At 48.0% G+C, this 15,294-nt stretch overlaps 1 protein-coding gene and 1 non-coding gene across 6 annotated transcripts in view; one reads left to right on the forward strand and one right to left on the reverse strand.

Moving 5' to 3' along the window:
* Positions 1 to 15,294, forward strand: part of PALLD (palladin, cytoskeletal associated protein) — a 279,165-nt gene that overhangs the window by 229,860 nt on the left and 34,011 nt on the right. Inside the window, exon 17 of one of the 5 annotated variants that reach the window (XM_072952688.1) lies at positions 9,802 to 9,825. The exons of the other annotated variants lie outside the window; for them this stretch is intronic. Coding sequence (XP_072808789.1) covers positions 9,802 to 9,825 — 24 coding nt within the window. The remainder of the gene's footprint in view (positions 1 to 9,801; positions 9,826 to 15,294) is intronic. 5 annotated transcript variants of the gene reach the window in all.
* TRNAC-ACA (transfer RNA cysteine (anticodon ACA)) lies at positions 3,297 to 3,369 on the reverse strand. The gene has a single exon. It is a non-coding gene; the product is annotated as a tRNA-Cys (tRNA).

The raw sequence follows: 15,294 nt of genomic DNA on the forward strand, positions 1-15,294 counted from the left end.
ACTGTTTAAGGAAGAGGTTTGGCTGCATTAATTTACACATACATCTTAGCTTCATAAATCTTACCTTTTGTAACAAGACGTCTAGATCAGCTAACTTTTTTTTTTGCAAGCAAGTGTATTATATAGCATTTTAAAATATTCCCAGTTTTACTAAGATATGATAGACATATAACACTGTGTTAGTTTTAGGTGCACAGTGTGACGGTTTGATACACGTATATAATGTGAGGTGATCTCCACAGTAAGTTTCACATCCATCACCTCACATGTTACACATTTTCTTCCTTGTGATGAAAGCTTTTAAGGGGTACTCCTCACAGCTTTCAGGTGCGCAACACAGAATCATTAACTGTGGTCACCATCCCATCTGTGTGCATTACACCCTCATGACTTATTTATCTTATAACCGGAAGTTTCTACCCTGTGAACACCTTGACCCATTTCCCATACCCCCTCCCCTGGCATCCACCAGTCTGTTCTCTGTTTCCATGAGATATTTTTTTTTAAATTGAGTTCTAGTCAGTTTACAATGTTGTGTCAATTTCTGGCATACAGCACAATTTTTCAGTCATACATGAACATACATATATTCATTCTCATACTTTTTCACCATGAGCTACTACAAGATCTTGAATATAGTTCCCTGTGCTGTACAGTAGAAACTTGTTTATCTATTCTGCATATACCTGTCAGTATCTAAAAACCTCGAACTCCCAGTCTGTCCGTTCCCACCTGCCTACCCCCAGCAACCACAAGTTTGTATTCTATGTCTATGAGTCTGTTTCTGTTTTATATTTAAGTTCATTTGCCTTTTTTTTTTTTTTTAGTTTCCACGTATGAGTGATCTTATATGGTATTTTCCTTTCTCTTTCTGGCTTACTTCACTTAGAATGACATTCCCATGGTGTGTTTTTTGTTGATAACACACAGTATTTGTCTTCCTCTGTCTGATGTATTTCACTAAGCATAATACCCTCCAGGTCCATCCATGTTGCTGCAAATGGCAACTTGTCATTCTTTTTCATGGCTGAGAAGTATTCCACTGTATGTATATGTATGTGTGTATATATACCACATCTTCTTTATCCATTAATGGACATTTAGGCTGTTTCTGTGTCTTGGCTGTTTTAACAGTGCTGCAGTAAGCACGAGGGTGCAGATAACTCTTAAAGATAGTAAATTTATTTCCTTTGCATAAATACCCAGGAGTAGGACTGCTGGATCATACGGCAGTTCTATTTTTAATTTTTTGAGGCCCCTCCGTACTGTTCTCCATAGTGGCTGCCCCAGTTTACATTCCCCCAGCAGTGTACATGGGCTCCCCTTGCTGCACATCCTCTCCAGCACGTGTAATTTGTGGTCTTTTTGATGACAGCCATTCTGGCAGGTGGGAGGGATACCCCGTTCTGATTTTGATTTGCATTTCCCCGATGGTTAGCGATGTTGACCGTCTTTTCATGTGCCTGTTGGCTGTTTGAATGTCTTCTTTGGAAAAATGACTGTTTAATTACTCCACCATTTTTTAATTGGATTGTTTGGTTTTTTGCAGTTTGGATATTAACCCCTTACCAGATAATGATTTACAAACATTTTCTTCATTCCGTAAGTTACCCTTTCATCTTGTTGATGGTTTCCTTTGCTGCAGAAGCTTTTTAGTTTGATGTAGTCCCACCAGTTTGTTTTTGCTGTTGGTGCCAGGTAACATGTTAATATGGTCATGTCTCAGAGCAGAGAGGTTAACCTGAAGTTGTCCAGCAAATCAGACGGAACACTGAGGGATGTTTCAAGGGAGAGGAAAGAGGTCTCTCTTAGCTTCTTAACTTCCATGTCATTATCTGAAGATCAATCAGATATGAGAATCTTTGGTGGGACCCAGTACTGGAATTGTAATAAATCAAGAATCTGAGGATTTCTGATTTCTTCTCTCTGTTCACCATACACATGCATCTATTAGAAACTATGTAGAAAGCAAAAATTGGGGAACAGTAAATGTACTTTCTTAAAGGTGTATCTCCTCAGCGCTCCCCTCCCCGTGCTGCTGTGGGGAGGGTAAAATCCGTGGTGGAAGTGGTCACGTCTCCCGACGTCCAGCCCTTCTGATGGACCAGCGCTCCATGGGTAACTGCTCACGGAGAATTAAACTCGGGTTGTTTAGAGCACAGAGGCAGATTTGAAGAAGTTCTCCTAATAAGGAAGAGTGATGTAACGCTCATGGCGGGGGGCCAGTGCCTCCCTGAGTGTCGTGTTTACATTAGCCAAATTCCAGGGCGAAATGTGCTCCCAAGCGTGAGGCCTGCTAACTATATTTAGCTAGCCTGCATCTTGAGCACCAGGAGGCAGTTTTTCCAAGGGGCACACTCACCAGCGTTCGGTAAGACGTTTTTCCTGGTGTCTTGTTTTCGTAAAGTTTGATCAAGCATGAATACTACTTTTATTAACATTTTACCTTTTACTCGGAGGGTAGAGAAAGTACACGTAGCCACGTCTGTCACTTGGAGGTTTTCTCTGAGATAGAGATTTTCGGGTCAACAGGTGGATATTAATGCCGTGGCTGAGAGGACTGTGTTGACTTTTCAGGAGGACCTGAGCGGGGAGACTCCCGGGGGGGGTCTCGCGGAAGCCAGGCGGCGTTTAGAGTCCCGTGACGCCTGCTGTCAGCGGTGCTCAGTCTGGATCCTCCCCGGCCCCCGAAGCTGACTCCACGTTCAAGAAGCCTCTGCATTTTAAGACAGTAGGCTGTGTCTGTACGTTTTGGATTTAGATGTTCATTTAAACATGTTCACAAACTAGAGGAAAAAATCAAGTTTGTGGCCTTACTTAAACCTGACAGCTCGGCTCTGTGACTCGGTCATGCCCTCTCTTGGTGACGTGTGACCCCGCTTTTGCTTTTGCTCTGTTACCTGGTCCAGGGTTCCCTTAGTGTTTCACCCCTGAGCCTGTGGCCTTGAGCCTCACAGCTCCTTCCCATGATGGGCTGGGCCCACGCTCCCTGCGGCTGGCGGGTTCCCCCCATCACCACGGCCCCACAGTGTGGCCTTAGCAGGGGATGGCCGCTCACAGAGGTGACGGGGGCCCTGCCGTCCCGCCGAGGGCCCCAAACAGGCGTGCCTCGTCAGTGTCTTAGAGGAGCGGGCAGGCTGAGGAACACAGTCTCAAAATAATTTTTTTTTATTTTTAATGTATTTTTAATGAAGTATTTTTATTTTGTGTGGGGGAGGTAGTTACATTTATTTATATGTTTGTTTATTTTTTTTGAGTGAAAGGGATAATTAGGTTTATCTTTTTATTTATTTTAATGGAGGGACTGGGGATTGAACCCAGGATCTCGTGCCTTGTAAGCACACGCTCTACCACTGAGCTATACTCTCCTGCAGAATAATTTTTGATACTACTGGCTGGGAAGTCAGCAAACAAGTTAGACAGGGAGTGAGGAGGTGGAGGACGCTCTGTTGCCGTCAGTGACAGCTCTGCCTGCACTGCCCAGGGTCCAGGTGCCACAGAGGCCAAGCCCTCAGACCCCAGGACCCCGCGGTGTGAGCCCCAGTCAATGGTATGGCCCCGATGGGATCTGAGTGGACGGAGAGACAGTCCCCTTGTGAGCAGGTGCGGGGAACGTTTAAACCCGGGCGTCCAGGAGCAAAGTCCAGGAGTTGGATGCAGACTACAGATGCGGGCCGCACACAGGTTTAACACATTCATGGGTGTTCTTGTTTCAACGTGTCATATATACATTACTGGTGAGGTCATGATCACACTCCGAACAGAATCTTTGGAGCCGAGTGTGGGTTTACACTCACAGCACATCTCACGCCGGACCAGCCACGTGTGACGGGGGCCACCATGTTTGGTTGGCACCTTACCATCAAATCATTGTAGCAGGACAAGGTTAAATATTCTAAATCCCCGTCTTTTCACACCTGGAAGCTGCTGCTGACCTTACAGAGCAGGTGACCGCCCGTCCCAGCAGTGCAGAGGTGTGTGAGTGCCTTCTGTGCGTCAGACCCCCTGCATCCCGACCCGCAGCTGTGTGCACGAGGGGACAAGACCCCTCCCTCCGGCCCTGGCCCCCCAGGGCAGGGGGCAGCATTCAGGCAGAAAGTGTAGGAAGACACGTCAGCACGGTGACTTGGGCAGTGAGGCATTGGAGAAAGTAGCCAGGGCAGTGAGTGGAGGGTGGGAATACGCTCTGTGTCCACGCAGGTCACAGACGGGTCACCTGTGTCCTGTTGCGTGGTTTTGGTTCAGCCTCATGCACATACTTTCTCTAATTGTCCAAGTGACCGAAGAGATTCTCATTTTTCTTTGAAAGAGGATTTCTTTGTTTAGGGGCACCAACGCCCAAAGAATTGGAAGCAACTGAAGAAACTGGTTTCTATGGACTTCGGATCATATTTTGGCACCAGGCCCCGGATGACGGCACCCCCCCCCCCAGGACGCAGCTGCTGACACAGCTGGAATCTGAGGGATGGCCTGAATCCCACAGCGAGACGGATAATTTGGGAAAGATTTTGTTTGTTTTAACTGAGGCAAACAAATTAAAATTTTTTATCTGTTCCTTTTCCATATCTGCTTAAGTAAACTTTGAAACTAATTACTTCCAAAGAATTTGGTCTGCACTCTGGGTCTGACCGGGGAGGGCAGCCCGAGTGAGGCAGTGCGGGCGAGGAGCTGGTCAACGTGTCGAACGCGGAGGTTCGTTTCTCGGGTCCTGCAGACCCGCCGCTTTTCTGGATCTGGTCCTGGGCACTGGGGGCGGAAACTGGGGTGAGTGAAAGCGACTTTCTCGTGGTGTCCTCTTCGTATTTTGCATTTTGAGGGGCAACAGTTTTCAATCTTAAAAAGTCCAAGTTACCCTTTTTTTTTTTTTTTTTTACTGTGTGGATCTCACATTTGGAGTCTTACCTAAGAAATCTTTGCCTAAAAGTAGGGTCACAAAGATTTTCCTATGTTTTCTTGAAATTTTATAGTTTTAGGTTCATATTTAAATCAAAGATTCATTTGAGTTAATTTTTGTGTAAAGTGTGAATCGCGGGTCAAGAATTTTTCTCCTTTTTTTAATTGCATTCAAGTCAGTTTGCAGAGCTGTGTCAGTTTCTGGTGTACAGCAAGCATCATGTTTCAGAGAGAGTCATTCTTTTTTACATATGGAAACCAAGTAGGATTTTTGTTTTGCATTTGTTTATCATGTGCACTTGAAGAAACAGGATTTGATTTTGAGAGATAAAAAGAAATACTGTGTACTGTCTGTGGTTCTTCGTTATGCGTTCAGTTTTGCTGAGACCGCTGTGTCGGGTTTCAGAGCGTGTCACTGGGCTTTACCTCTCGGGGCCACAGAAGTGAGGTTCTGTTGGTTAAAAAGACGAGGTTGATGCCTTGTTTTTGCACCAGGTTCCTAATCCAGACTTGATGGCAGCATTCTGTTAGGGGACAAGACAGTAGAAGTGTTGCAAGCCATTTGCAGGGTAAGTGTAAATAAGTATTTAGATCAGCTGGATTAAAAGGGGCAATGAAGACGGACTGTCTTCAGAGCAGGGTGGGGGCAGTAATCCATCACGGGAACTGACAGGATGTGGGAGGACCTGGGTTTGGCAGAGTCCCTTAGGGAGAGTGTGACGCAGAGCTGCCCTTCCGCAGCCCTCAGGTGAGGGTGGCACGTGTTGAATTCTCAGTGGAGGGGCCTCCGGTTGCCTTACCTGAGGGAGTGGGTCTCCTCAGCACCTTTGTGTTGTTGCAGAGAGTCGCTCTGAGGCCACCCCCGCCGCCTCTGCCCCTTCCCCGAGTTGGGGTGAGCCCTCTAGGTAGATCCGAGCAAATGATGACTGTTGGCTTGAGGATGCACTGATTCATTAGCAAGGGAGCCCGTGTGTCCAAGGTTCTTTCAGACCATTAACATGTGTGAATGATGGGTGTATATTGGGGGTGGGGGGCGCTGTCCCTCCTCCCTGTTCAAGTTTGGGACCATTTGAGTGACGAACTGAGGGGTGAGGGAGACCCAAGCCTCAGATCTGTGCTGGGACCTGAGGACACAGGTGTGTCTCTGGTCCCCAGGGACTGGCTCATACTTCACCCCTGACTTGAGCGGCTCACCTGCCTGTTCACAGGTGGCATCATCCCGTCCCACGGGCAGACTCCACCTCCCAGGAGGGAGCAGAGGGCACTCCGCCTGCCAGTGGCAGGTGCAGAGTGGGAAGGGGAGGGAGGGGCTGGTCTGGGCAGCCCAAACCCACCTCGCTCACCTGCCAAACGTGGGGGCGAGGATGCAGGCAGGAGGGCTCCCCCGGAAACAGGATGGAGTGCCCGCTCCTTCTGTGTCCCAGTGGCCTACTGATACTTCATAGTAATGGGGTTCTCTTTAAATTTTACTTTTAATTGGAAGTGTAGTTGATTTGCAATGTTAGTTTCAGGTGTACAGCAAAGCAAAGCAATTCAGTTATATATGTTACATACATACATTTTTTCATTTCAGATTCTTTTCCATTATAGATTATTACAAAATACTGAATGTAGTTCCCTGTGCTGTACAGTAGGTCCTTGTTGTTCATCCATTTTATATCTAGTAGTGTGTACCTGTTAATCCCAAACCCTTAATTTATTCCTCCCCCTTTCCACATCGGTAACCGTAAGTTTGTTTTCTATGTCTGTGAGTCTTGTTTCTGTTTGTAAATGAAATTTGTATCATATTTTCTTTGATTCCACATATAGGTGATACCATGTGATATTTGGCTTTCTCTGTTGGGCTTAGTTCACTTAATATGGCAATCTCTAGGTCCATCTATGTTGCTGAAAGTGGCATTATTTTATTTTTCATGGCTGAGTAGTATTCCATTGTATGAATACACCACAGCTTCTGTATCCAGGCATCTGTGGATGGGCATGTGGGCTGCTTCCGTGTCCTGGCTGTTGTAAGCAGTGCTGCTGTGAACACTGGGGTGCAGGCGTCTTTTCCAATTGGAGTTTTCTCTGGATCTATGCCCAGGAGCGGGATTGCTGGATCATATGGTAAGTCTATTTTTAGTTTTTTAAGGAACCTCCACACTGTCCTCCATAGTGGCTGCACCAATTTACATTCCCCCAAACAGTGCAGGAGGGTTCCTTTTTCCCCACACCCTCTCCAGCATTTGTCATTTGTGGACTTTTGAACGATGGCCATTCTGACTGGTGTGAGGTGATTCCTCAGTGTAGTTTTGATCTGCATTTCTCTGACAATTAGCGATGTTGAGCATCTTTTCATGTGCCTGTTTTTTCACCCAGATGTCTTCTTTGGAGAGATGTCTGTTTAGGTCTTCTGCCCATTTTTTGATTGGGTTGCTTGGTTTTTTTGATATTAAGGTGTATGAGCTGCTTGTATATTTTGGAAATTAGTCCTTTGTCGGTCACATCACTTGCAAATATTTTCTCCCATTCTGTAGGTTATCTTTTCATTTTGTTGATGGTATCCTTAGCTGTGCAAAAGCTTTTAATTAGGTCCCATTTGTTTATTTTTGCTTTTGCTTCCGTTACTCTGAGCTGGTGTGAAAAAAAAATCTTGCTGTGATTTATGTCTTAGAGTGTCTGCCTGTGTTTTTCTCTAGGAGTTTTATAGGAACTCGTCTTGCATTTAGGTCTTCAATCCACTTTGAGTTTATTTTTGTACGTGGTGTTAGGGAATGTTCTGATTTCAGTCTTTTACAGGCAACTGTCCAGTTTCCCAGCACAACCTGTTGAAGAGACTGTCTTTTCTCCGCTGTGTATTCTTGTCTCCTTTGTCATAGATCAGTTGACCGTAAATGTGTGGGTTTATTTCGGGGCGCTCTGTCCTGTCCCGTTGACCTGTGTGTCTGTTTCTGTGCCAGTCCTGTGCTCTTTTCATTACTGTAGCTTTGTAGCATTGTCTGAAGTTAGGGGGTGTGCTTCCCCAGCTCCGTTCTTCCTTCTGAAGGTTGTTTTGGCTGTTCAGGGTGTTTTGTGTTTCTGTACAAATTTAAAATTTTTTTTGTTCCAGTCAGTGAAAAATGTCCTTGGGAATTTGATAGGGATTGCATTTCATCTGTAGGTTGCCTTGGGTAGTGTGACCATTTTAACCACATTGAGTTTTCCCATCTAAGAACACGGTGTATCTTTCCATCTGTCTATGTCATCTTCAGTTTCATTCATCAGTATCTTAGTGTTCAGAGTACAGGTCCTTTGCATTATGTAGGTTTATTCCTAGGTATTTTGTTCTTTTTGATGCGATGGTAAATGGAATTGCTTCCTGAATTTCTTTTAGTAACAGTTTTTAAAAGATGATAGCATGTTGCTCAAGTTGGGTCTCTTGGGTCATTATCAACACATCGTAAGTGTAATGTCTTCTGGCCCATTTTGACATTTTTGTAAATTCTGCAGCTCTTTACTGTCATGACGCATTTTATAGATGAACGGATGTGCACAGCAAGAAAAACACCACTAGTAAATTCATTCTTTTATGTTTCTGTGTTTACAACCGTTACGTTCATCCGAGTTTATTCAGAAGGCATTAACAACAAAAATACATACTGATCTTGGGTCCCTAGTGTGATCTGCTTGTGCTTCTAAGATTACAGATACGTTTTTTTTTTTTAACTGGTAGCTGCAGTCAGGATAGAAGATTGTACTTAAAAGATCAGATTAGGAAGGAAAGTGTAATTAAATATTTTATGCATCATTGTTACTCGAGACTCTAGTCTTCAGACAGTAATGTTATATTTAAACCTGAAAACGTGCGTGATGCTGGTAGCGCTCTACCCACACAGATGGTAGGTGGGGGGCTGTGTTCCTGGGGCACAGAACCCCGGGCACGCAGCTCTGCACTGTTCCTGAGCAGGGCTCACTCCTCGCTCATCAGGGAAGAGGTCACCCTTGATGGAGCGCGGCTGAACTGGGCCATGTCTTTCCTTTGTTTTTTGGAATGTTTTTCTGTATTCTTGTTAGGTTGGGTTTAATTGTTAGTGACAGAAGTTCATACCTTGGCGTCTTCACCCGAAGCCGAGAGGGAGAAAACCCGGTTACTGTCTCAGTCCACACCCCCATCCCCGGACAAGGGCACCAGGTCCTCCATCCATACACTCCTGGGCACGTCAGCACCGGAGAGTTGCTCATTGAAGTGGCTTTCCCCGTCACGTATTTTGCACTTTAGAAAGAATAGCACATTCGGGTGTATATACTGTTTCCCTAAATGAAGGGCCACCCAACGTGTAAAACGTTACAGTACAATCATAGCCCCAGCGTGGGCACAGACTCCGTCATCTGTGCGTTTTGGACAAGATTATTGATAAACTAGAGTCAGGTAAGCGCCACACGGCAGCTGCACCGTTTTCTTCTCTCAGAAGGCGTCTCAAGATGCTGCAGGGATCTTGCTGTGTCGGAGATGGTGCTAAATGCCTGTTACAGAAAACCCCGTGGGCAGGACACCAGGTGAATGACTCTGGGCTGCGCACAGTCACAGGGAGCCCCGGGGGAACTTCGCGCAGCCATAATAAATTTCCCTTTTTTCTTAAGCGTAATTACAGTAAATAATTGGGGTTTTATGTAAGGATTATTTGAGTGGTTTTAGTCATTTCTCGGGGAGGGAGCCTCATTTGTTGGAGTTCTTCCCCGGACACGTTTGGATAAACGTCATTTCCTGCTGGGGTGGGGGTTGGACCGGCCTCTCGAGGGGAAGGTCCAGGGGCACCGTCAGCTCCCCGTGTCCCTGCTTCCTGGCCTCTCAGGAGTGTTGGGGCAGCTGGTCTCAGGAGGGAGGGTCAGAGCCATGGAAAACTGGTGATTCTTTCCATGGACACGAGGCTCCTGATTCCTGCTGCTGAGCCACATTCTCCCGAGCTTGCCAGCGTGCGTTTTTTAGTTTTTTCAGGAATGTGTTCCCTCTTGGATGAGAGGTTGGGATTGGAGCCTGGCAGTCAGACGAGGCTTTGTCCACGCCGTGAACCTTTGGCCGTTAGCATTTAAACTAGTGATAAAGTATGATAACTCAGTCAGTCTGAGGACCCAGGTCCCACTGCTCATTCCTTTTATTGACGTTCCCTTGGAGGCTGGAATCCGTATAGTGTTGTTGGCAGGTTGTTATTCATTCAGAAGTGCTGTTTAGTTCTGCAGTGAGGGGCCTGTGGAAAGTCATCTGTATCAGTCACTGTTCTTCATCAGCACGTGAAGAGACAGGTTTTTAAAAATTCCTGCATCCTTAGTGATGCAGGTTCTCAAGAGATGGAGTAACGCGGCAAATTAGCAGTATTCAGATGTCCAATCTCGAAAGACCGGAGACTGCACCTTATAGTTGGAGGGACTTCACAGCATATTTAAAGGGATGATTTGAAAATAGTCCAGCTTTGGTTCACAAATCAGAAGAAGGCAGACCTCTCGTAGTCAAGGCCACAAGGATCACTGGTGGTCCAGCCACTGACATGGAGAACCCCAAGCAGCCAAAAAAGAGCCATCTTAAGGGCTCCGTTCCCACTGCTGAAATAATTCTTCTCGTGCTTCCTTATTTTTCCTGTGACGGGCATCTTCTTCAGACAGCAGTGAAGGCAGGACTCAGCGTGCGGGAGCCTCCGCACCGTGGGCCTCCCGGCAGGATGTGTCGCTGCTGTGCTGCGTGTCTCTTGAATCGTCTCAGAAATTTGGATTCACTTCTTTTCCCAAAATCAAATTATTTAATATCACCAATAATTTTTTAATTGAAATGCAGTCAGTTTATCGTGTGTCAATTTCTGGTGTAGGGGGTGGGAAGGGATAAATTGGGAGTTGGAGATTTTGCAAATAGTAACTGCCAGGTATAAAATAGATAAACAACAAGTTTCTTCTGTAGAGCACAAGGGTTCACTCTCATCTTGTAAAATGTGCCCGAGAACCTTCATCCGTCTGTCCTGCCTTCCTGTGCTGCACTGGGACTTCGTGTGCAGACGTAAGCAGATGCTGTCGGGTTGGTGGAGACGGAGCAGAGGCTGGTGGATGATGCAAATACAGAAATGAGAAATTCCGAGACCAGGTTAATTTGTTTCAGAATTAACGCCTTCAAGGTGTTTCATATATTCTTACAGTTTCTCCCGTGAAGCAATTTGATGAGGTCATGGTGATTTCTTTCGAAAGGCAGGACGCTTGGCCCTTGGTAATAATTTGTTAGATGCTCAAGTCCTCAAAGCAGCTGAAATGAAGATGACACGGTGGCACAAACCTGTGCGACACCAGGTGGAAATTCGAGGAGACGTTGACCACATGAAACCTTAAAATGTGCCAAATGCTTTATTTCACTGTGAGACGGAGCGTTAAGCGTCCTTCCGTCCTTCCCCCAGCTCTTCGGCATCTCCAGGAAGGTCCTGCAGCCTCTCAGCCCCTGTGCCTCAGGAAGCTTCTCCCTGGTGTTTCTGTTAAAAATAAGATCACCAGTTTCGCCTCAAGCGTTGACCAGAAAGGTTGGAGGGCAGATTTCTCTTCAAAAATGTTCTTTGACTGTGTTAAGAATTTCTTAATAGCACACATTTTCGGTAGGGACGATCCATTCATTCCCATTAGCCCCGTTTTTATAAGAATCAGCAGCCAGTCCCTCACTGCCCTTTTCCCTGGCCTGTGCCATGGCGAGAGAAATGGGAAGGGTTGGGGCATCTCAGTGGGTGTAGGGGATGCTGGAGAACCCGGCTTCACTCTCCTCCTCTACCCTGAGGAGTGGCCCAGGCTCGGCACCCACGTCCACGGCATTGACACCATAATCACGGGCCATTCCTGGCTGCAGTGGCCTCTCCACTGTGGACCACTTCCTGACTCCTTCACACAGCTTGTGGCCCTGTAACCCCGACAGCTGGAGCTGTGTGGACCTCCCCTATGGGGACCCTCTGCATCTAGGAGGCCGGCTGCAGCATCCCCTGCTGAGGACCAGACCCCATCTGACAGCATCTCTCAGCCCCTCCATTCCTGGCACCGCAGAGAGACCAGCCATCGATCCTGTGATGTCTGGAGATGCTCCTGGGGTTGGGAGTGGTCAGCAGTCACTGCCCCCTCAGGTGCCTGGCGTGAGCTCAGGCGGAGACCCGCCTTCTGTGTGATGATGCGAGGGTCTCTGTTGTTCTGGTTCGGAATCCGATGTAGCCCTTCCTCTCAGTGGGAAGGACACCTCCCAGCAGAGACTCGGGTCACGTGCTGGTCTCAGGTCAAGTCCGCCTGGATCCCCCGTGTCACTAACTGCTGCATCCTGACTCTGTCTTGAGTCAGTGTGATTTGCAAAAGCTCAGGGTGCGTTAGATCAAAGAATGAGGGTTTTGTAAAACAAAACAAAACAAAAAAAACCTACATCACTTAGCAGTGCATGTTAAACATGCACTTGCAAGCAGCGGTCAGTTTTAATTTGACTTCAGCATTGTCTTCTTTATGGACTTTGTAGAAAATCCAAATGTTTCTCCCTGCTGTCTCCCCCAGCCTTAGGGGAAGTGTATTTACATTCATGGTTATTTTTGCACTTAGAACTTCCCCTAAACACAGTGCAGAGCAGTCTCACTTGGTCCCTGTTGACTTATTTGTACCATGTGAAAGGTGGTTCTCCAGACCGTGGTCTGCATGCCTTTTACCGAGGAGCGGCGGGAAATTGTGAACTGTCGGCCCTCACCACGTGGGTGTAGTTTCTGTGACCTGAAGACACACACGGAAGCACGAGCAGCAGAAAAGGCAGTTGAACTACTGATGTAATAAATTTATCGAGGGAACTCAATCAGCCCGCCCTGAACGGAACCCTGGCGGGAGTTTTGTGTTGCGTCTGTTTCATACGCTCTGAGGGTTAGTGTGCTGAACTCTCATAACACAATACTGAGCCGATCCCAGCCAGAGAGGACTCCGTTGTGGCAGCACCCAGCCGCGTATCGCTAACTCACTGATCCGCCTTCCCTGGAAGATTCTTGGACTTGCCCAGCTGAGGGTGGGGCCAGGGTTGTGGGACTGCCTCCCTGAACAAGCTCCGTGAGCCCAGCAAGGGACACCAGTTGTCGCCAAGAATTGCCAAGTTGTCCTTGTCTGGGACGTGTGCCCCGTGTCGTGTTGCATGGGTTTCGTGAGGTCGCCGCCACCCACGGCCCTGCCTTCAGCACACCCGTGCGCCACGGGGCCCGGTTCTGAGGGCGCAGAGCATCGTCGTGCTTCTGCCTTTTTGCGCAAAGAAGTGCTAGAAAGTAGGTAACCCCACGGCATGTTTATTCTGAAAGCACGAGTGCTCTCTGGCTTCTTGGTCCCGAGAGTCCCTCCAGACACTTGTGGTTGCCCTGTCGGGGTTAGTGCGAGCACTTGCGGTCACATCCTTCTCCCGTGGGCCGTGCCGGGGGTCTCCAGGGCACTGGAAAGTTTTTCTCCAGAAATAGACTTTCACATCATTTATTTTGAGCTCAGGCTGTGTTCCCCAGAGAAAAAGTGATCTGTGGTAATAATAACTCGCATTTTAATAGAGCCTTCTGTGGGCTGAGCACTCCGGACAGGATGGTGTATGTAGTTCCGGGCCTTCGAGCTACACGCTCCCAACGTCCAGCTCCGCCTTGACCTCTCCGACCTCCCTGACCCATGGGGAACTTTTCAGCCAACCTCCAGGGCTCTTGTCGTGTGACAGCGCAGTCCAAGCGAGCGGGGTGTCTGCCCCACGCCTCCCTCCCAGGTGGCTTTGTGAGAGGGCAGCCCCATCTCCAGGCCCCCCTCTGCGGCTCCGCAGGGGGCAGGTGACGGAGACCTGGCAGGAAGGAGCTGCTCTCCGCTGTTTAAGGTCCGCCCTGCACGGGAGCCGGGGTGGGGGTGGCAGTGCTTTCTGTGGGACGTTTACCCAGCTCGTCCTGAGGACCCGGCACCCTGCCCCACCAGTCCTCACGGGGCCACCAACAGCCCGCTGCTGCCAGGCTGGCCTCTGCTCCGGCCCCGCCCTGCCGCCTGGCTGGCTGGTTTCTCCAAGGCTGCTTTGATTGAACGGCAGGAAAGGTGACTGGACTGGAAAGTCAAACGGTTTCTATAGCTCTGTTTGTCCCTTTCACGCCTGAGTCTTCCTCTCCCAGGTGTCTGTAAAACTGTTCTTGCTGAAATCTGTGCCCAGACCACTGGGGACAGGGAAGGGGGTCCCCTGCCTGAGCTGCCATGATCTTCTCGAAAGAACCAAGGTTGAAGTCAGATATCTATCATAAATCTGTGCTTAAACGTGTAGAGAGTGGAAGCCTGGACTGATGGCTCAGCCCCCCAGGCCTGGCTGCTGTGGCCCAAGGAGGCGTGAGAGTGGACTGTCCCCAGGGGGCAGCGTGACCGCAGATTTTAAAAATCCTATTGAAGGTCAGGGTCCTCTGTGCCTACCCGCCCGATTCTGCAGGTACTGGCTGTGTGACCTGGGGCAAGTTCCCTTCTGTGAAGGGACCGTGACAGGTGCGTCAGTCTCGCCAGCTTATTTCCTGAAGTACTGAAACCGGGAGAATGAAGGAGGGGTGAGAGTAGGGAGGGTCTTGGACTTTCTGAATTGGGAACATGGAGAGGCTGGGGAAGGAAGCAGCTAGGAGGGGCTGGTGGGGGCCACGTCAACAAGGTGACCTTGTTGTCCTGCCTGAGGCCAGACGCTGCACCTGACCTTTCAGGCTGTACGCTGTTGCCGAGATGTTCAGGTCAGCTTCACACCCTTCCGTCATTTCAGAGAAAGGGCGGGGGAAAAAATGGGGAAACCAAATACTCAACAACTTTTATAAATACTAAGTGTTTTATTTCCGTTACGTGAGTTTCAGGTGTAAAGCGTTGGAGTCCTTCATCCACACTGCAGCGGGATCCCCACCACCCAGCTAGTTATTACCTGTCACCACCCAGTTGACCCCTTCACCCATTTCCCTCACCCCAGATCCCCTCCCCTCTAGTAACCGGTAGTCCAGTCTGTGTGTTTGGTTTCATTTGATCCTTTGGTTTGGTTTTGTTCGATTCCACATAGGAGTAAAATCTCATGGTATTTGTCCTTCTCTGCCTGAGCACACTACCCTCCAGGTCCCTCCATGTCCTCACAAATGGCAGGGTTTCTTTTTGTTTTTACGGCTGAGTAATAACTCCATTGTATTGAGCACATCTGTGTCCATTCATCTGCTGCTAGACACTTGGGTTGATTCTGTGTCTTGGCTGTTGTAAATGTGCTGCCGTGAACATGGGGGTGCCGACACCTTTCCAAATTTAGGATTTTCATTTTCTTTAGATAAATAATCAGAAGTGGAATTGCTGGATCATAGGGCAGCTCTGTCTTTAATTTTTTGAGGAAACTTCACATTGTTTTCCACAGCGGCTGCACCACTTTATACTCACAAGCAGTGTACAAAGATTCCCTTT

The sequence above is a fragment of the Vicugna pacos genome, chromosome 31 (assembly GCF_048564905.1).
Source record: "Vicugna pacos chromosome 31, VicPac4, whole genome shotgun sequence".
In the NCBI taxonomy this organism is placed as follows: domain Eukaryota; kingdom Metazoa; phylum Chordata; class Mammalia; order Artiodactyla; family Camelidae; genus Vicugna; species Vicugna pacos.